At 40.9% G+C, this 22,557-nt stretch overlaps 1 protein-coding gene across 3 annotated transcripts in view; it reads left to right on the forward strand.

The window, feature by feature from the left end:
* Positions 1 to 5,776, forward strand: part of LOC140530088 (cytochrome P450 4B1-like) — a 29,787-nt gene extending 24,011 nt beyond the window's left edge. For 2 of the 3 annotated variants that reach the window (XM_072649328.1, XM_072649330.1), the window contains exon 12: positions 453 to 5,776. In XM_072649328.1, coding sequence (XP_072505429.1) covers positions 453 to 621 — 169 coding nt within the window. In that variant the 3' untranslated portion in view covers positions 622 to 5,776. The other variant, XM_072649329.1, reaches the window with a different exon arrangement.
* The last annotated feature ends 16,781 nt before the right edge of the window (positions 5,777 to 22,557 follow it).

A 22,557-nucleotide genomic window follows, 5' to 3' on the forward strand; every position in this document is an offset into this window, starting at 1 on the left:
ACTTCTGGATGGAATGGGAGAAACCATATGAGTGCTTCAACTGTAGCTTCTCAAATATCTACCTTTCTACTCTACCAGGGCAGACCTGGGAGAAATCTGCCTCCTTCTCAGCCCACCCTGCACCTCCCACACAGTTGGGACTCTGAGTAAGGATGGCTGCCCAGGAGCCTTGGAAGAAGGAGAGCTTGGCCAACTGAGAGAAGAGGTGTTCTGACCTCAGGGTGTAGTTGAGAGTCAGGGCAAGGAAAAGGTTGAAGCTTACCTCTTTTTGAGAGGCAGCTAAGTCTGGAAGACCTGAGTTCATGTTCTGCCTTTGATGTCTGCTAAACTTACAACCTGCTCGTCCTGTTCCCATGCCAGGCTCTATGAATTTGAGCTTGTTTCTGTCTCCACCCATGGAGCAATCCTGGCAGCGATGCTGATTTTATGTTTCTCTCCCTCTCTGACTGCAGGAACTGCATTGGGCAGCAGTTTGCCATGATGGAGACAAAGGTGGTCACAGCCCTCTGTCTCCTTCACTTTGAGTTTTCTCCAGAGCCCTCAAGGCCCCCCATCAAAAGGCTTCAGCTCGTCCTGGGCTCTGAGAATGGCATCCACCTTAACCTGAAGAAGCTGATCTAGGAGGGAGGCTCTGTCTTGTGACTGGTGGGGGATAGGGGTGGGACAGTGGTGGTGGTTCTGAAGTGTATTTGCTGATGCAGGTTGAGCATGGCCCTGGCCTCCTGGGAGCTTAGAGTCCAGGACAGAAATGAAGATAGACACAGGTCTTAGGGTGTTGATTGTTCTCTGTACTTGGACACACACATATAGCTATATATGCAAGAAACACCTTCTATTAATGTAGAAACATGTCATATCATACCATATTGTATCTGTTTGCAAGACCTCTTTGTGGTTTGTAGTTCAAACTCTTCATATCACTGGGGAGCAAACTGAGGCTCTGAGTTACCTTGCCTTCCTCCAAAGCCTGGTTCAGTGACTACCTCCTAGAGGAAGTCTGTAGGACATTTTGTATTCCCCAGTAGAATGGAAACTTTGAGGTTAGGGCCTGATCCAGTTTTGTCTTTGCACTTCCAGTACCTAGGGTAGTGCCTGGCACAGAAGAGAATCCTTTTGAAATAAATTGGATGGAGAACAGTGTGGACAAAGGCAGGGAGGCTGGAGAGCACTGAGTTTTTGCAGGGTGCACAGAGTTTGGTTTGACTGGAACTTGGAGAACAAGGTCTCTCTATGTGAGGGTGGTGTTGGGAGGAGGAGTAATGGTTATAAAAATAGCTAAATTTATATATCACTTGGGCAATCTCCAGCTGTTCTGATGAATATCAGGCCACTGGACTCAGATGGCTCAGGAGAAGAAAGTGAGGCTCGTGACCTTGCACAGCCCTTCCTCACTCAAATCAAAGTCAACTGTAAGTCATGTCATCATTCTGATGTCATGGTCCTCTTTGAGAATGAAGGACAAACACCACACAAAAACACACATTTACAAAGTGCTTTATGTACATTTTCTTATCTGAGCGCATAGCACTGTAATGTAGGTGTTACAGGCAGCTTCATTTTACAGATAAGGGAACTGAGGCTGAAACAGGTTAAGGACCTTCACCAGGATCACACGGATAGCAAGTGTCAGAGGAGAGATTTGAATTGAAATCTTCCTGACTCATTTGGGTGTCCAGGTGGTGCGGTGGATAGAGGACTGGGCTTGGAGTCAGGAAGACCTGAATTCAAATCCAGCCTGGGACAATTAATAGCTGTGTGACCCTGGCCAAGTCACTTAACCCTGTTTGCTTCAGTTTCCTCATCTGTAAAATGATTTGATGAAAAAAATGTCAAATGGCTCCAGTATCTTTGCCAATAAAACCCCCCATGGGGTTACAAAGAGTTAAGCATGACTGAAAAATGACTAAACAGCAAATGACAACTTCCTGACTTCATGTCTGTAAAGGCAGGCTAGTATTAAATTTTGGAAGATCTGGATTAGCAGGAAAAGAATTTTGAACATTCTGCAAAGGGCAATATGTAATCACTGAAGATCATTGAGCAGAAGACTCTGCTTTTTCCCCAACTTGTGCATTAGAAAGGTGTGATTTGTGAAGAATGGATGGGGAGAGTAGAGGGACTTGTTAAGAAACTCTGACCAGTGATGGTGAATATTGGGCTCTGGTGTTGGTCATGGGAATTGAGAGAGGAGAGGATCAATGTGAAGGAAGTGAGGTGGAACTGATGGGTCTTGGTAACTTAGTGGATATAAGAGGTGAGGGACAGGAGAATGGAAGGCTCCTCCAGGTTTGACTGTGGGAGGATGGGTGATCAGTGAAATGAGGAAGTTGGCAAGAACAGGTTTCAGGGAGAAGTGGATGAGTTTGACTTGTGCACATTGGGTTTATGGACTAGCCAAGTGGAAAGAGAACAGAAACCAAGAGAAATCCTCACAGAGAGTGACTGGAGCCAGTATCAGAAACAGAGGAGACATTAGATATAAGTGGGGTGCCTCTGAAGCCGAGGAAAGAGATGAACTAAAGAAAGCACTAAATGGTGCAGTGGCTAAAGTGTCAGACATGGAATCAGGAAGACTTGGTTTCAAATCCTGCCCCAGACATTTTACCAACTGACCCTGAGCAAGTCATTTCCCTGACCTCAGTTTCAAAGTTAACTAAGGATTAATAATAAGAATAATAACAAAAAAACCCCACAAGAACCACAAGGGCCCTCAAGAGGGTGAAGATCAGAAGACACAATGCACTGAAGGAAATGGAGGAGGCAGGGAATGGGGGATGATGTTTTCATGGAATTGCTATTGGCTACCACCATTTGCTCTCCTCACCACCCTCAGCAAAAGACTTGGCATGATAGTTTACAGAGAAAACAAAGACATTTGCTAGCGACCTCCCTTTTCTTCCCTCCTCTCCATCTCAAGACCTCTTGACACCATTCCACGATCTCTTCTCCTTCATTCTGGTGTCTGATGAAGAGATGGCCCTTCTCCTTAAAAGACCGACTTTGCCATCCCTCTCTCATTTCCTTGACTTCATCTCTCTCTTGTAGCCTCTGGGCTACTAGGCTCTCACAGTCATCTTTTTTTAACCTTCATTCTCTTCAAATCTTCTGGCTCCCTTCCTACTGCCTATAAATATATCTGCCTTCCTTGTCCTTTCTTAAAGAAATCCCTCACTTACCTCTATCATTCCTTAAAGCTGGGATCCTACATCTGTCCTTCCTTTCACAACGAACTGTCTGTACTTTGGCTCCATTTCTTCTTCTCTCATTAACTTCTTCATTTTCCACAGTCTGGTTTCTGACCTCATTACTCAATTGAAAATGCCCTCTCCAGGTACCAGTGATCTCTTAACTACCAAAGTTAACAGACTTTCTGAATCCTCCTCCTTTGTGGCTTTTCAGCAACATTTGACATTAAGAACTAATCTCTCCTTTGGATACTCTCTTTTCTTTGGATTTTAGCGACATTTCTCTCTCCTCTTCTCTTCTCTTCTCTTCTCTTCTCTTCTCTTCTCTTCTCTTCTCTTCTCTTCTCTTCTCTCTCTCTCTCTCTCTCTCTCTCTCTCTCTCTCTCTCTCTCTCTCTCTCTCTCTCTCTCTCTCTCTCTCTCTCTCTCTCTTTCTCTCTCTCCTACCTATGTAGCTGCTCTTTACCATTCCTTTTTGCTAGATTATCACCCATGTTCTGTCTCTAACTTCTTGTTCTCTCAGTCATGGAAGACATGAATCTTAGAAATATGGGCAAAACTACTGGTCTCAAGGGTCAGTTTCCTCCCCCAACTTTATTTTTGTTGTGGGCATAGTCAAAATCAGGTTACATTCTGTAGTCACATCCCCAAAGCTTCATTCTTACCCAATAGACTTCCACAGTTACCAAAATGTTGTTTATATACCTCCACAACATCTTTGACCTCTGACTTTTCCTCTCCACTCATTTGGCTGCACACCAAGTCAGGACCCAATCAATCTTCACCTCGAATGTGGGAATAGCCTCTCACTTCTCCTCTCAGTTCTCTTCCTTCCTCAAACCAGTCCTCCACATCACTGCCAAAAGTAATGTTCCAGAGGCATAAATATCACACCATTTCTCAGTTTCTAGCAACTATTTTTCCCATCCAGGCTCAAAATTAAGAAATCTTCTGTTGACATGTAACATGATTCACATGCTGACTTCAGCCTACCTTTCCAGATGAATTGCACATCCCTCCCCTTCCCTACAATAGTTGGGAGAGAAGCTCTGGCTCAGATACAGCATCCTGGCACTCTATAGAGCTGACTGACACAGGATACCCAGGAAATGGTTTTATCCAGTTTGTGTTCGTCCTTTGTTGCCAAAGAAGACCATACCATCAGAGAAATGATGACATGACTTGCACTTGACTTAGTTTTGAGTGAAGGAGGGCTGTGTGGGTCACCAGCCTCACTTCTCCTCCAGAGCCATCTCAATCCAGTGACCTGATATTCCTCAGGATGACTAGAGATGGCTCAGGATGCACTGGGAGACCTTGAGCCCTTTGGGTCAAGGTCTTTGCAGGTACTCACTCAGGGTGAGACAACACCCATTCATTGACCCTCAATGTAAAGCACCAAACTTCTCTCTTTTGCCTTGGGTCTGACAGCCTTTGTTAGCAGCAGCTCCAACCTAAGAGAGCCTAATGGGGCTGGGGTTACTGGGCTGTCTGTGTGGAAGAAGAGGGTAGCAGCTACTGGGGCTGGCCACAGCTGACTCATTCTTCTGCCCTGCCCTGCCCTATCAGGGTCATAAGTTGAGGAGCATTTAACCTCTGGGGGCATCTGGACAAGTAGATCTAAGATGGAGGAGAGGGGTATCCATCTGTCAATCCATGCCCTGCTTACCTGCCAACTTTATGTGAAGGTGAGCACGTAGACTGCCCCCCTTTTGCAGGAACAAGAACTGGGATTTGGGGTGATTTTTGCATGTATTTGTGGGCTATTGAACTGTTTTATTCAATTTATTCTGTTTTTAAAACTATTAATGATTTCAAAACTTAATTTTTACATGTGAATATATTTCCTGTTAGCTACAGTGAAAGCTCAGGTGGCGTCTTCATATATCTACTTTGATCACTAAAATCTCTCAAGAATTAATTCAGTCTAATAATTAATTAGACTAATTCATTAGTACTGAACCCCCATTCCATTTAATTAAATATTACTTGTCTGACAAATGAGAACATCTTTTTCCCCATGAGCTTTGAATGAACTCTCTACATGTAACCTCCCATCCCACCCCAATATTCTGGTTTTAAATAAACACCAAGGTTCTTAACTATACTATTTACTTTAAAAAAAAATGTCAATAAAACAAAGAAATTTATTCTCATTTACAATGTATCCACTGTAGTACAACCACAAACTTCTTAATTCTGGAAACACTTTCACACCACTTTCTTTTCTCAGGACACCAATTAAAATCTCTCTTCTATAATTTCTTCATTTTTTTAATTTGTTATTTTTTTGCAACATAATAGATGCTTTTTAACCTCTTTGGAGTTATACAACATATATACTGATAAATAAATGCAAGTAGTATAAACTAGTGCATAACAATTTCTTTTCCCTTCATCCCTTTTAAAATTAAATACTAAAACTTAACTACATAAGAAGAGCAAAAGAAACATATAAGAAACTTAAATACAAAATAAGAATAAAAGCATTGCCATGTGCACAGCAGAATGTAAGAAAGGATTTAAAATATACAGCAATAAATTTCCATGTCAAGAAGGCCTATATAATAAATATTATGCATTATATTGAGAGCTATCCCACCTTTTCTCGGTTTCCTTGTAAGTTGTATTTTGTTCTCTGTTGTGCGATTTTTACTTTGTTCTTTGTCCTCCTTCCTTCCCTCTCCCCCCAGAAGGCTACAATTAAGTGTGAACACACACAAATGTGACAAATATACACATACACACATACACATATAAAAACAAATACAAAGACATATAAATATATTCATACATATACCCATACATGTGTACACTTAAATACATATACATATACTTAGATATTTATAATCATGCTCACACATAGAAAAATGCATTCATGTCCATCTATATAGGACCATAGTATAATTATTTGACCTCTATTTCTCTGAGGATGGCTAACCTCTTCCTTTATCAGTCCAAGTCTTTCCATATTTTTGCAAGTCCACTAACTCAACTTTGTGAGTTTGGATTTGTGAGTAGGATTCCCTCTTCACAATCTCCACCAGCTCCACCATGCTACCACTCTGTCTCACCCCAAGACCACCACTCAGGACTGAGATTCAGATTGACTGCTCAGTTCCCCCAGGGTCTTTATGCCAAGCTCTCCAAAAGTGGATGCTACTGCTGCAGTGGCTGCTGCTGCCTTGGGGCTGGACCTTGCTCCCCTCTCACCCTAGTGAAGGAGCTTTCTTACTGACTTTGAAGCTGTCTTTGGCATTTGTGAGTTGAGAAATCTGGGAACCGCAGCTGCTACTCGTGATTCTGCACCCTGCAGTCTGCTCCAGTCCTCTCTTTGTCATGTGGCCAAGGCTGGGCTGTGGTTCACTTAGAGTCTGGTGAAATAGACCTTTCCTGTTGGCCTTGCAGGCTGTCTTGAGCTGAAAACTCTTTCACTCTGTCATTTTGTGGCTTCTGCTGGTCTAGAATTTGTTTAGAGTCACTTTTACAGGTTTTTTATGGGCTATGGGAGGAGAGTTAGAGCAGGTCGTACTTCTACTCTGCCATCTTGGCTCTGTCCCTCTCATCATTTTCTATATTACAGCAATATACCAACCTTATGCTATCTAATTATTTTAAATAGTCCAAAGCAACATTGATGAACGTGGCTGACACATAGTGTAGTTTCCCAGTTTTTATCTTTTGATCAAATCAATTTTAGCCTCCACTTTCTCTCCAAGGTCCAATTACCACTCCTGCCCCCTTTTCCCTAATAAATTCTACTCCTGATCTTTATTTTATATTTGTGCATATCTCTTATTTCCTATCACTCCTCCACTTTACTTATACCCACTACCTTGACCTCCTATTACTTAACTTAGTCCTCCTCCTAGGATACTTCCGTTATCCCCCTATTGTCATAAATATAAACATCTTTTTATATCCCTTTTTATCCTATTCCCCCACCATCCCCTCTAAAGAGTCCTCCATTATTCTCTCCCTTCCCTATCCCCTTAGAGTTTTATTTCTTTCTGAATACATTAGACTTTAATACTCATATATATATATATATATAGCTCACTCTTGAACCATTCCCAGTGAAAATAGTTTACCAGAACTACCAGCTCTCCTTTCCATGTAATTCCTCTGCATTGATTCTTCCTCTGGCACCTCGTTTGTATAAGATAATTACTCTTTAGCTGTTCTCAAATAGTTTTACCTTTCAGAATCACACCATACTCAGGTCTACCCCAATCTTTCTTATGAACCATCCAATTATTAACAACAATCTTAAATATACATTTTACATTTCCTCATACAAAATGTAAACAGGCTGTCCTTATTGAGTCCCACGTAATTAGTGTTTGATATGTACCTTGTATTTCTCTTGGATCTTGCATGTCAAATCTTCTATTAAGCTCAGGTTTGTTTTTTTTTAAAAAAATTACTAAAAGTCTGACAGTTCATTAAATATCCATTTTGCTTTAATTCAGGAATATACCTAGCTTTGCTGGGTATTTTGCCCTTCAATATATAGTGTCCCAAGACCTGTAGTCTTTTAGCATCGGTGCTGGGTCTTATGTGATTCTAATTGTGGCACCACTACATTTAAGTTGTTTTTTACTTCTTGCTAGTAATATTTTATCCTTACACTGGGGTTTTCAGAATTTAACTATGATATTCCTGTAGGTTTTCCTTGTAGAACATCTTTTAGGTGGTGATTGGTTGATTTTTTTTGATATCTACTTTCCCCTCTTATTCTAATGCTTCAGAACAATATTCTTTAATTACATCGTGTATTATTGTATCAAGATTCATTTTTGATCATAGTTTTCGAGTAGTCTGATTATTCTTATTTTTTTCTTGATCAGTTCTCCAGATCAGTTGGTTTTTTATGAGATGTTTCACATTCTCTTCTATTTTTTAATTCTTTGTATTTTGTTTTATTATTTTTTGTTCTCTTATGACTTCACTGGCCTCTCTTTGCTCAATTCTCATTTTCAAGGAGTCATTTTCTTCCTTAATATTCTGGATGTCTTTTTCTAATTGATTGACTTTCTTTTCATAATCTTGTTTTCCTTGGAATATTTTTCTTCTTTTTTGGTTTTTCCTAAATCTCTCTCATTTGATTTTTAAAGTCTTTTTAAAGTTTTATGAATTCTTTTTGGGCAGGTGATCATTTGACATTACTTTTTGGGGTAGAAGAGCTTGCTTCAGTATCCTCTTCTGAAGATGCACCTGGTCTTCTCTATTCCCATAGTAACTCTCCATGATTGAATTCTTTATCCTTGGCCTGCTCATTAAAAAAAATTTGTGGTAGCTTATTTTTTGTAATCACCTCTTGTCCTGGGGTGTGGGGAATGGTGCCTCTGGTCTCAGATCCTTCAGTTCTCCCCTCTGACCTGCAACTGAAATGAAGACCTTCAGCCTCCTATAAGTGCCCACAGCTACTGGTGTTCTCACCCCACTGCTTCTGAACTTACCAGGTGTGTGCTGGTTCATTCTTGCTTACAGTCTCATCTCTGCAACACATTTGGTTCTGGCCTTCCTTGTCAACAAAGGTTCCTTCAATCTTCCTGGGCGCAGACTCCCAACTTCCCTCACTGACCAGGAGGTAAAACTTCCTGTGGCTGGAACCAAGGCTGCCACCCAACCCAGTTTATCCCAGGGCTCACAGCTTGTTGTTTAAGCAGAATTAGCCTGGAGGTGTTTATTATTTGTAGAGGTGAAATCTCATCCTGGAATTTTTTATTCAGGTCTTCTCCATTGTCTCAAGAGTTCTGTTCTGCCCCTACTCTTATTTATTCATGTCATTCTGTGTTCCCTCTGAGGTACTATTTTATCTTGTTTGTGAGGGAAATCTGGAAAGCTTGGAATTTCCTGACCTACTCTGCTATCTTCCCAGAATCATCTCCTGTTTTTCTTTATAATATAGAGTTAAACTCAATTTTCTCAGGAAATGAGTTCCTCAGTCCTTTCTATCTATCTTCACACAGTTTATCTTCAGCTATCATAGAAGTCTCTAAAATGTCAGTTAAACTATTAGTGAAATTTAACTCCATAGTCATAGTCCATGATGTTTTGGGTAACAGCCAACATTAAAACAAACAAACTCCAGTTTTTGTATGGGATAATGAGTTTCATTGTCATCTAATTCTCCTCTGGCAAAGATGATGATTTTCTGATGACCATTCCCATCTTTTTACAAGACAACCCCTAAGCCTTCCCAGTTAACATCTTTTTATAGCACAAAGGACTTATTTTACCCTGCATAGGCCAACATTGATACATGTGTGAGATAAGTGAACAAATCTTTACAAGCTCTATACATATGCACACATGGACTCACATATATGTATATATGTATATATGCATATGGATCACCCCCTCCAAAAGTTTTTGAATATATTGACCTTTTATCCATTTATAGTTTGAGTTCTCTTTAATCATATATCCACAAGTAAGATTGTTTAGGAGTTGAGCAAAGATGTCATTCTTTTCAAATTTGCTATGGTAAAATATAAATCCGAGACACATTTTAAAATCTTTTAATTCTTTGGAAGTGGCCATTTAAGGATTGTTGTGAGTTTTAAAAAAATTTTCTCTGTGTCAATGCTCAGCTCTTGTTGAGTTAGTAAATGCTCAGGACATGCTTGAATTTTCTCTTCCTGATGGATTATGCAGAGAACATCTGTATATTTTCTGCTGATTTCTAGTTCACCATTTAGGAAGCCTATTTCTAGCCATGTTTGACTTGGGGACATTTTACTGTGTGCACACACGAAAGTTTTCTCATTGGCTACTAAATTAAAAAAAACAATGGTTCAATTACTACTCAGCTAGAACATGATCTAGAACAAAGGGACATCTGAGCCTCCATCACTCATGGCTTTGCTTTTGTTAGTGAGGAAGTTTTACTCTGAGCTGCTTGTCCTGGGTCAGGCCAAAGAAGGAGAGCTCCCCTCTCTTTCATCTGGCTGCCACATGTATCTGATCCCATGGCTACCCCTTTCTCTTTGTGTTATTCTGTCATGATTGTAGACTAATGAGTATTCCAAGATGGGATTGTCTAAACAGTGTGAGTTTAAAAAGGTCTGGAGTTAGCAGCTGCAACTGAATTTAGCAGTTCCCACCAGACCAATAGGGGATGAAGGTAACATCCGCATCAAGAGAGGACAGTCTCACCAAGGACAGATAGGAAGGAGGTGCTGGTCAGTTGAGAAAAGGCAGCTTCAGCAAGCATGAATCCTCCTGGTACAGAGAAATGCTAGGTGAGGACTCCAGAAAGACCAAGGTGAGGGAAGCCTGTCTTGAGTGTCCCACATGGCAGAGAGTTACATATAAAGATGACATCATGAAGACTTTACAAAGAAAGAAAAAGACCCCAAGGCTTATAAATTGTGAGGTTCCCCATTGCCAAACAGGTCCTTTATATGCTGGAGTCACTAAGAAGGAAGAAAGGAGGAAAAGAGGGAAGGAAGGAAAGGAGCAAGAAAGGAGGGAGATAAGGAAGTAAGGAGGGAAGGAAGGCATGCCAAATATGTCCAATAGGACAATTTATTTTGTCTGACTATTTGTGTTTGTAGTGGAGTTTAGGTGTGTGTGTGTGTGTGTGTGTGTGTGTGTGTGTGTGTGTTAATCTTTTAGGAGGCAGATAGTATGTTTCACCCTGAGCAATCTGTGACTGGTTGATCATTTCAAGGTAGTTAAGGGGCACAGTGGACTGAGTGCTGGACCTGGAGTCAAGAAGACTCAGAAACTAGCTGTGACCCTTGACAAGTCACCAAACCTCTGTTTGCCTCAGTTTCTTCATGTGTAAAATGAAGGTAATAAGAGCACCTACTTCCCACGGTATCATGAAGTCTTACTCAGATAATTGTTCTAGAGCCCCTAGCATAGTGCCTGGCACATAGTAATCACTATATAAGCTTGTGCTATTATTAGATGTTTTGCCTTTACAATGGTGTTGTACAAATTGTTCCTCTGGTTCTGTTCACTATACTTCTAACTAATCCATATATCTTTCCAGTTTTTTCTTGGTGTTTTCATGGCACAATTCAAATCAACAAGATTTATTTTCATGTTCCCATCCATTTTGTATGACTTCTCCACATGCTAATGTGTACATGTGGTTATCTCCTACATTAGAACATAAACCCCTTGAAGGCAGGCACTGTTTCATTTTTGTCTTTGTATGCCCACCACTTAGCCTGGTACTTGGCACATAGTAGGTGCTTAATAGATACTTATTGAATGATTATTCTTCTGTGGTGGGCTCTGTCAGCGGTTATTTCCAACCTTCTTTATCTCCTCCAGTCTCCTATGCCATTTCTTCCCTCCCTCTCTCAGAGGACATGACTTTTTACTTTCCTGATAAAACAGATAATATTCAGAATGAGACCCACCTTCTCCCCTGCTCCACAATATAGAACCTCATGGCACCATCTATTCTCTCTTCTTTTGCTCCAGTCTCTGAGGTGGTTATTTCCAATATCAATTTCTCCATTTCTACTATTGATTCTTTTTCATTCAGCTCTTATAGGAGTTTGTTATATGTTCTCCTTGACTTTCTATCTTTTATCTAACTGGTACCATTTTTGCTGCCTGAATATATTTCCTCTCTCTTTTAGAAAACTCCCCTGATCCCTGACTCCTTATGCTATCATGCTATCTGATTTCCCATTCAGAGCCAGATTCGTAGAGAGGGTCATTTGTACTCATTGATTCTACTACCCCACCATCCACTGATTTCTCAGTCCTTTGCATTCTTGTTTCTCACCCTATTACTTAATGGAAATTAACTTTTCCAAAGGCTATTCGTAATTTCAACTGCTAAATCCACTGGACTCTTTCCAGTCTTCAATCTACTTGACTTCTCTGCACTTTTGATACTAACATTCCTTTCTCATGGATACTCCCTTTTTCCTTGACTTCTTTCACACTGTTCATTACTAGTTTTCTTCTTAACTGTCAGAAGCTCCTTCTCAATCATTTTCTCCAAATGATCATTTCATCTGTCTATTTTGCAGTGTGTCCCACATTTCTACCCTGGGGCCTCTCATGTTCTCTCTCCCTAAACTTTCTCTTAATGATCTCATCAGCTCTCATGGGTTTAATTATGATCGGTGCTAATGCCTCCCAAAGACATAAATTAAGCCCTAATCTCTCTTCTGAATTTCATTTCCAAGTTGCTTACCCCCTTGAGGATTTCTTCACATGGACTGATGTCTCAAACTCAATATATCCACAACTAAAACTAGGTTTTCTACAAACACATCTCTCTCCAAACTTACCTGTTTTCTTCTCTCAACTAGTTACCTAGGATAAAAAAAATAGGTGTTTTCTTGATGTGTCTTCCTCCCTGCCTCTTTCTCCGCCTCTCTCATCATCCTTTCCCCCCAGTCTGGGTGGTATCTGAGTGTCTTCAATCACTGGCCCTGTGGGTGGGGTCAACAATGAGCTAGGTAAGAAAATGAAAATATCTACAAACTATTTTCCAGGGGAAGGTCCCTCACTTACTCTATGAGACAATTTGTTAACAACAGAATAAAGGCATCACCAGAGGGCATCTTGGTAGGTCACCAGTAGGACAGGAACACCAGAAGCAGTGGTGGTCAAGGATGGTGCTAAGAAGCTCAGAATCCACCCTTCCTTGTAATGCATATGGTGTGGACTTGATGATCAGTCCCTAAGAAAGAGGGGGGAGGGAGGGCAGAGAAGGATTAGGGCACACAAGGATGGTGGCAGAATGGATGTCCTCTCCCTATTCTTGTGTTTTCATCAGAATTCCTGGGCTGAAACTGGTTCCAGAGAAGTGAGATATATTTGTATCCAGGACTCACTGTCCTTGTCTTCTGTACTATTTCTACTACTTCTCTGAGTTCTTTGCTGACTCTTTCTTCCAAGTCTTTCTTATTGGATCAATCTCCAGGTTCTGTTTGCTCTCTTAGAGGGATGTTCCCCGGTTTCTGTCCTGAACCTTCTTCTCTACTCTCTCTACATTTTCTCCTTTGGTGATCCTATTGGCTCCCATGACTTCAGCATCATCTCCACTCTGATGACTCTGAGGGCTACCTCTATCCATCTCCAGTCCCACATGGTTGTTGTTGTCTTCGTGCCATACCTTTCCATGTGGCTATCCCATTGGCATCTCAAACACAGCAAGTTGAGAACAGAACTCATTATTCCTTCTCTCCCTTGGGATGTCAGGTAGGATCCCTAGGAAGCAGGTGGGGGGGTCAGTTCTAGTATTTCAGCTGATTAGCTTCCACCAGTGGGCTCCCACCTTGTAATAATATAAAATAAATATCAGTTACCCAGCCAGGCTTAATTGGCTTTTAGAAAAGGGCATTTATGAAGCTGGTATCGTCAGAAGATTTGGCACAAAACAACCCACAGCCTTCTCTCCATCCTGGATACACTCTCCCCTAAATACCTACAGAAAGTGGGCTTAAAGATAGAGCATATGTGGCAAAGAGGGCCATTCATGCTTCCTGGAGCTCCTTTTCTCCCCTTCCTTGAGCCCTCATGAATCCCCTTGGACAGGGGAAAGCTCATGCTTCTGCTGTGCTCCTTGGAGAGCTGCAAAACTCCCTTCCTCAGAGCAGCTCCTCTGTCCTCTGCAGAAAAAATCATCACCAGTTCCAACAGTTTCAATGAGAAATCCAAATCTTCTAATCTTCTAACATTCATGAAGATATTCTCTGTTCAGTAATAGAAGAGAAGACATGAAGTCTTCCTCTTCTCCCCATCAGAGGTCAGTGGGATGGTTCTTCTCCATGTGAAACCTAGAAAGCTGCAATTTGGATTGCCTCACAGTTTCTTTAATCAATCCTGACATGCGTCCAGGGTAGAATAATTTCATTTACTTCTTCTCAAATTGATAAACTAGTTTTCCTTGATGATTCAATGACCATGTCTTGTTGCTTTTATAGGTACATATACCGGGCTTCACACCAGATCCCCTTTTCTTCTCTCTCTCTATTCTCTGACTTGGTCACCTAATAAGTGTTCATGAGTTCACCTTGAAACCAATGCCCCTGACTAACTGAAAATTTAATTGAAGTGTTCCTATCTTTTAATCCATCTTCTGCACAACTCCCAGAACAATCTTGCTAAGGTACAAGTCTCATCACATTGCTACTTTGGGAATTGGTTTCCATTACCCATAAATAACATATATGCAAGCCTGGGGCATTCATCCCCAGTTGACTTCCACATACCCTTCTAGTCTTACCTCATACTACTCCTCTTCACATACTATTTGTTATTGCCACACTCAGCCTCTAGCTATTCCTAGAAATTAAAACCCTATCTCCCACTCCCAAGCCTTTGCAGTAGCATCTCCTTTTCTTGGAAAGAACTCCTTCAGTTTGCCCCTTTATATCCTTCCTTCAAGCTTCAGCTCAGAAGTTACCTTTCCAGTGAGGCTTTCCCTGATGCTTCTGCCTCACATTTGCTAATAATTTCTGTTTTCTCACAAAAAGGGATGGATTGTAGTGATAGACATTATTGCTCAGTCATATCAGACTCTTTGTGATCCCATCTGGGATTTTCTTGGCAAAGAAAATGGAGTGTTTTGCCATTTCCTTCTCCAGCTCATTTTACAGATGAGGAAACTAAGGCAAGCAGGGTTACATGACTTGCCCAGGTCCCTCATCTAGGAAGTATCTAAGATTAGATTTGAATTCAGGAAGGTGAGTCTTCCTGACTACAGGCCTCACCCTGTATCCATTGTGCCATCTAGCTACATTCTTAAAGCCTATGATAAACAGTTTAACTCACCTTCCTGCCCCCCACCCAAATACATTTGGAACAATCAGACATAACTTGACTGAGCAAAATCAAGGCTGAGAATAGGTCCAAATCACATGCCAAGTGTAACTGAAAGCATTTGCCTCTGGAGCTTGTTAAATGACCAAGATGCATGAGTAGAGTCCCACAGCTTTCCATGGGTGACATCCACCTGAATTCATCCTCTGACATGGCAACAAAAAAGCACCAAAGAACTTGCCAAGTCATGGGCATTTCTGTGTAGAAATAGAGTCTTCTATGACGGTAAATCTGAAACCTACCATTGCTATAAGAAACTAACTTAAAGAATACAGATTTAGTTATCAATATCTATTATACAAGGGAACATACAGAGTGTGCAACCCATCCCTAAAGGTGGTTAAGAAAACAAACTCAAAGGTTGTGTAAGGCCTCAGAAGATGTGACCTGGTTCCTGGAATTACATATAATTGTTCTTTTGCATGATATAAAAGTGACATATTATCATACAGACCTAAAAATATTCTGGAGATCTCAACCACTAAAGAGAACCAAAACCAGGCTATTATCAGATACTTGCTGTTGCCCACAATCTCCTTGATAGGATATTCATTAAAAAACAAACTTAAGAGCAATGTTGTTAATAGAGGGCATCATGCCGATGTAGCAAGATTCCATGTGTAGTGACAATGCTCCACATGTAGTCCATGTGTGGGGAAGGGTGTCTCCCTGCTTGTAGCGTGGGGAGTACTATTGTGTGGCTCAAATTGGGGGGAGGCAGACTAGACATCTCTTGTCTCTTCTCTTACTCTTCTGCAGTGGAGACTTGAATTCTTGCCAGGAGGAGAAGCAGGAGGTTGGGGCTGGAGGTCAATCTGCTCTCCCCAGAGTGACTACACCCCTTCACATACTATGTGAAGGGGTACTTCTAGAAGCACATCTATCTGTTCCCTTCAATATTGTTAATCCAGGGAACATGGTCCAGTTCAATATAGCTTTTCCTCATTGTATCATTATTAATGGGTAAGGATGACTCCAAGCTCTATATGCAAGGCTTGACCCTTTCCCACCAAATACCAGTTGTACAATGAACACATGTGGCAAAAGAAAAAGAAGCCTATTTACCCAAATGGTAGCAAAACAGAAATGAAAACAGTAACTCTACAGGGGGCGAGCTTACCTCTTCATGCCTTTATTCAACTACAAAAATTTATTTCTGGGGCGGAGCCAAGATGGCGGAGTAGAAAGACGCACATACACATAGCTCCGAACCCACAACCCATAGAACATCTACAAAAAAGTAACTCACGGCGAATTCTGCACCCAGAGGCCACAGAACATTGGAGTGAGGGAGATTTCTGTTCCAGAGAGACCTGCAAACCTCTTGCAAAAGGTCCTTCACGCTGCGGACTGGGTGCCGGGACTGGGAGCTGAGTACAGCCCTGCCACAGCCGCGGCACCGAGAGGAAAAGATCTGAGCAGGCTTCAGGGACGGAATCTCCAGCGGCCACGCGGGTCCCTCCACCCACAGGTGACAGGGGTCGGTGAGAGGGTCTCTTTGGCAGGTTGAGAGGGGAGTGGGGTGCCCCCATAACTCAGGCCCCCTCGGGAGGCAGCAGTGGAGACGGGAGCAGACCGGGGCTCCCCAAGCAGGCAGGAGCCCAGATCCATTGTTGAAGGTCTCTGCATAAACCCCCTGAGGGAACTGAGCCTGAGAGGTGGCCCTGCCCTGACCTGAGCACCTGAACTTAATCACACACTGAGTAGCAGCCCTGCCCCCACCAAAAGCCCTGAGGCTGGCAAGCAGCATTTGAATCTCAAACCCCAAGCGCTGGCTGGGAGGATAAGGAGGCGAAGTGGGTGTGAAGAGAATATTCAGAAGTCAAATCACTGGCTGGGAAAATGCCCAGAAAAGGGAAAAGAAATAAGACTATAGAAGGTTACTTTCTTGGTGAACAGGCATTTCCTCCCTTCCTTTCTGATGAGGAAAAACAATGCTTACCATCAGGCAAAGACACAGAAGTCAAGGCCTCTATATCCCAGCCCACTCAATGGGCTCAGGCCATAGAAGGGCTCATAGAAAATCAAGTTAGAGAGGTGGAAGAAAAGCTGGGAAGAGAAATGAGAGACATGCAGTCAAAGCATGAACAGCAAATCAGCTCCCTGCTAAAGGAGACCCAAAAAAAATGCTGAAGAAAATAACACCTTGAAAAATAGGTTAACTCAATTGGCAAAAGAGGTTCAAGAAGCCAAAGAGGAAAAGAATGCTTTCAAAAGCAGAATTAGCCAGACGGAAAAGGAGATTCAAAAGCTCACTGAAGAAAATAATTCTTTCAAAATTAGAATGGAGCAGATGGAGGCTAATGACTTTATGAGAAACCAAGAAATCACAAAACAAAACCAAAAGAATGAAAAAATGGAAGATACTGTGAAATATCTCATTGGAAAAACAACTGACCTGGAGAATAGATCCAGGAGAGACAATTTAAAAATTATGGGCCTACCTGAAAGCCATGATGAGAAAAAGAGCCTAGACATCATCTTTCATGAAATTATCAAGGAAAACTGCCCTGAGATTCTAGAACCAGAGGGCAAAATAAATATTCAAGGAATCCACAGATCACCGCCTGAAAGAGATCCAAAAAGAGAAACTCCTAGGAACATTGTGGCCAAATTCCAGAGTTCCCAGATCAAGGAGAAAATATTGCAAGCAGCTAGAAAGAAACAATTCAAGTATTGTGGAAATACAATCAGGATAACACAAGATCTAGCAGCTTCCACATTAAGGGATCAAAGGGCATGGAATAGGATATTCCAGAAGTCAAAGGAACTAGGACTAACACCAAGAATCACCTACCCAGCAAAACTGAATATAATACTTCAGGGGAAAAATTGGTCTTTCAATGAAATAGAGCACTTTCAAGAATTCTTGATGAAAACACCAGAGCTGAAAAGAAAATTTGACTTTCAAACACAAGAATGAAGAGAAGCATGAAAAAGTAAATAGCAAAGAGAAGTCATAAGGAACTTTACAAAAGTTGAACTGTTTACATTCCTACATGGAAAGACAATATTTGTAACTCTTGAAACTATTCAGCATCTGGGTACAAGGTGAGATAACACACACACACATGCACACGCACACGCACACACACATAGAGACAGAGTGCACAGAGTGAACTGAAGAGGAAGAGATCATATCTTTAAAAAAAATGAAATCAAGCAGTGAGAGAGAAATATATTGGGAGGAGAAAGGGAGAAATGGAATGGGGCAAATTATCTCTCATAAAAGAGGCAAGCAAAAGACTTTTTAGTGAAGGGAAAAAGAGGGGAGGTGAGAGAAAAACATGAAGTTTACTCCCATCACATTCTACTAAAGGAAGGAATAAAATGCACAGTCATTTTGGTATGAAAACCTATCTTACAATACAGGAAAGTGGGGGAGAAGGGGATAAGTAGAGTGGGGGGGATGATGGAAGGGAGGGCACGGGGAGGAGGGAGCAATTTGAGGTCAACACTCATGGGGAGGGTCAGGATCAAAAGAGAGAACAGAAGTAATGGTGGACAGGATAGGATGGAGGGAAATATAATTAGATCTTACACAACACTACTATTATGGAAGTCATTTGCAAAACTACACAGATCTGGCCTATATTGAATTGCTTGCCTTCCAAAGGGAAGGGGTGGGGAGGGAGGGAGGGCAGATTGGCAGACAGGGGCAATTAGAATGCTTGGTGTTTTGGGGTGGGGGGAGGGGACAAAAGGGGAGAAAATGTGGAACCCAAAATTTTGTGAAAATGAATGTTAAAAGTTAAATAAATTAATAAAAAAAAAGTGAAAAAAAAATTTGTTTCTAATTTGTTTCATCTGAGCAACTGTCCTTAGAAAGGAATAATAGCAAGGTAGCAGCTTGTCTCAGAACCATTTCTATCCGAGATAACGAAGACAACAAAACCCACAATGGCAACATTGGGATAAATAGTGCATGGTGAGACAGTGGATAGAGTTTTATACTACGAGTCAGGAAGACCTAAATTCAAATCCCACCTTTCATACTTAACTAGCTCTATGACCCTGGGAAAGCACTTCACTTCTGTTTATCTCGGTTTCCTTAACTATAAAATGAGGGTGATAATAATAGTACTTACCTTTTGGGGTTATTGTGAGGGTAAAATCAAATAATATTTGTAAGGCACTTTCCATAGGTTAAATGCTAGCTATTATTTGGCAAGACAGCTTTGTAATAGTACATAGAATGTCAGGCCTGGAGTCAGGAAGATGGGACCAGTGAATTTCCTGTGCATATATGTGTGTGTGCATGTATATGTGTGTGTGTGTGTGTGTGTGTGTGTGTGTGTACTTTCTCCTTTCTCCTTTCTCAGTTCTGATGAGAGTGAGGTTCTAGCATTGCCCCACCCCCCACACATTCTCATCCTTACTATAAAAGCTCTTCCTAGTGTGCCTCTTTATGTGAGAAATTTTTCTCCATTTCTACCTCTTCCCCCTTTTCCCAGTGCATACCTATTTCTCACTCCTACATTCTTTTTTTGGAGACTATCCTAACATAATCCACAGACACCCAAGCCCTCTGTCCATGCAGATGTGTTCTAATTTACCTAATTTTTAGTTTGTAGTTTTTTAGTTTTCAACATTCTTTTCTACAAAATTTTGAGTTCCAAATTTTCTTCCCATCTGTTCCCTTCACCCACCCCAAGATATTGTGCATCCTGATTACCCTTTCCCCCAATCTAGCCTCTCTTCTATCACACCCCTCCCTTCTCTCATCCCCTTTCCCCTCTATTTTCTTGCAGAGCAAGACAGATTTCTATACCCCATTGCCTGTATATCTCATTTTCAAGTTGCATATAAAAACAATTTTTAACATTAATTTTTAAAACTTGGAGTTACAACTTCTCTTCCTTCCTCACTTCCCACCCATCCCCACTGAGAAGGCACACAGTTTGATATAAGTTATAAATGTGAAGTCATGAAAAACACTTCCATAACAATCATGATGTGAAAGACTATATTTCCCTCCATCCTATCTTGCCCCTCATATATTCTATTCTCTTTTGACCCTGTCCCTTCTCAAAAATATTTACTTCTAATTATCCCCTCCTCCCATTTGCCCTCCCTTCTATCATCCTTCCCACCCTCCACTTATCCCCTTTTCCCCTACTTTCCTGTAGTGTAAGATAGATTTTCATACCAAATTGAGTGTGCATATTATTCCTTCCTTAAGCTAAATGTGATGAGAGTAAGGTCTACTCTTTTCCTTTCACCTTCACCCTGTTTCCATTCATTAAAAAAGCTTTTTATTGACTCTTTTATGTGAAAGGTAATTTACCCCATTCTATTTCTCCCCTTCTCCTTCTCCCAATATATTCCTCTCTCATCCCTTAATTTTATTTCTAGATATCATCCCTTCATATTCAACTCACCCTATATCCTCTGTCTGTATGTATATAATCCCTCCAACTACCCTAATACTGAGAAAAGTCTCAAGAGTTACAAATATTATCTTTCCATGTAGCAATGTAAACAGTTTGACTTTAGTAAGTTCCTTATGATTTCTCTTTCCTGTTTACCTTTTCATGCTTCTCTTGATTCTTGTGTTTGAAAGTGAAATTTTCTATTCAGCTCTGGTCTTTTCATCAAGAATACTTGAAAGTCCTCTATTTTATTGAATGATTATTTTCTCCCTGAAGTATCATACTCACTTTTCCTGGGAAGGTGATTCTTGGTTTTAATCCTAGCTCCTTTGACCTCTGAAATATCATATCCCAAGCCCTCAGAGCCCTTAACATAAAAGCTGCTAGATCTTGTGTTATCCTGATTGTGCTTACAGAACACTTCAATTGTTTCTTTCTAGCTGCTTGCAATATTTTCTCCTTGACCTGGAAGCTCTGAAATTTGGCTACAATTTTCCTAGGAGTTTTCCTTTGTGGATCTCTTTCAGGAGGTGATCAGTGGATTGTTTCAATATGTATTTTACCCTCTGGTTCTAGAATATCAGGACAATTTTCCATGATAATGTCTTGAAAGATGATGTCTAAGCTCTTTTTTTGATAATGGCTTTCAGGTCAGTTGTTTTTCCAGTGAAATATTTCATATTGCCTGTCATTTTCCCCTTTTTCTTTTTTTTTTTTTTATAATTTCTTGATTTTTCACTTATTCATTTTTTCAGTCTTTTGGTTTTGTTTTATAATTTCTTGATTTTTCATAGTCATTAGCTTCCACCTCCACCATTCTAATGTTTAAGAATTATTTTCTTTAGTGAGCTTTTGGACCTTTTTTTCCAACTGGTCAATTCTGCTTTTTAAGGCATTCTTCTCCTCTTTGACTTTTTGGATCTTTTGCCATTTAGGTTACTTTATTTCTTAAGGTGTTATTTTCTTCAGCATTTTTGCTTCCCCTTTAGCAAGCAGTTGACTAGATTTTCATGATTTTCTTGCAGCACTCTCTTTTCTCTTCCCAATTTTTGCTCTACTTCTCTTCTTCGATTTTCAAAAACCTTTTTGAGCTCTTCTATGGCCTGAGACCAATTCATTTTTTTTTGGAGACTTTGGATGTGAGAGCTTCAACCTTGTTGTCTTCTTCTGTTTGTATATTTTGTTCTTCTTTGTTGCCTGAGTAAGATCCTATAGTCTGACTCTTTTTCTGGTTTTTGCTCATTTCCCTAGCCATTCATTTATCTCTTAAGCTCTTTGTGAAGGTAGCTCTCTGCTTTCAGTGGGGGTAGAGAATGTACTGCCAATTGCTGTATCCCCCCTCAATCTGTGGGCCTAGAGTTCCAAAAACAGCAGCTGCTGCTGCAGGCTCCTCCACCCCCTCAGTTGCCTTGAGGTTGGGGCCAAATCACTCTACTCTCTCACAAAGGTTCTGACTGGTTTTTTACCACTCACCTTCCAATTTGTCTTTGGTGTTTTGGGATTGTGAAGCCCAGAAACTATCATGGGGCCAGAAATTCAGTCCCTGGAGGCCTGTTCAGGTCCTGTCTGTGCCATTGCGCCTATGCTGGACTATGCTTGCAGCACTAGACGTTTCCCATCAAGCTTCTGGGCTGTCTTGGGCTGGAGATTTGCTTCACTCTGTTATTCTGTGGGTTCTGCAGCTCCAGAATTCCTTTAGAGTCATTTTTAACAGGTATTTGGCTGGACTTGGGGGGAGAGCTCTAGAAATCCCTGCTGCTACTCCATCATCTTGGCTCTGCCACTCTCCCCCCCATTGTTACCTTTTTATGCTTTTCTTGAGTCTTTTATTTGAATGTTGAATTTTTAAATCAGCTCTTGTTTTTCATCATGAATTCTTAGAAGTCCTTTACTTCATTAAATATCCATTTCTGTGCCTCCTTCTTCCCTGCCTCCTGCCCCCAAAGAAAAATATTCAGTTTGCTGCATAGGTCATTCTTAGTTGAAATTCTTGCTCCTTTAGTCTCTGGAGTAGCTTACTCCAAAACCTTCACTTCTTGAATGTGGAAGCTGCTAAATTTTGTGTGTTCCTGAAACGAGTTTACCTTACTAAAGTTTGCCTTAATTTTGAAACATAATATTGATGAGTTCCCTATATATCTACATAATTCTCTTTTGACAGCACTTTTTCTTCCTCATAAATTGTTTCAT

This window comes from Notamacropus eugenii, chromosome 2, assembly GCF_028372415.1.
Source record: "Notamacropus eugenii isolate mMacEug1 chromosome 2, mMacEug1.pri_v2, whole genome shotgun sequence".
Classification (NCBI taxonomy): domain Eukaryota; kingdom Metazoa; phylum Chordata; class Mammalia; order Diprotodontia; family Macropodidae; genus Notamacropus; species Notamacropus eugenii.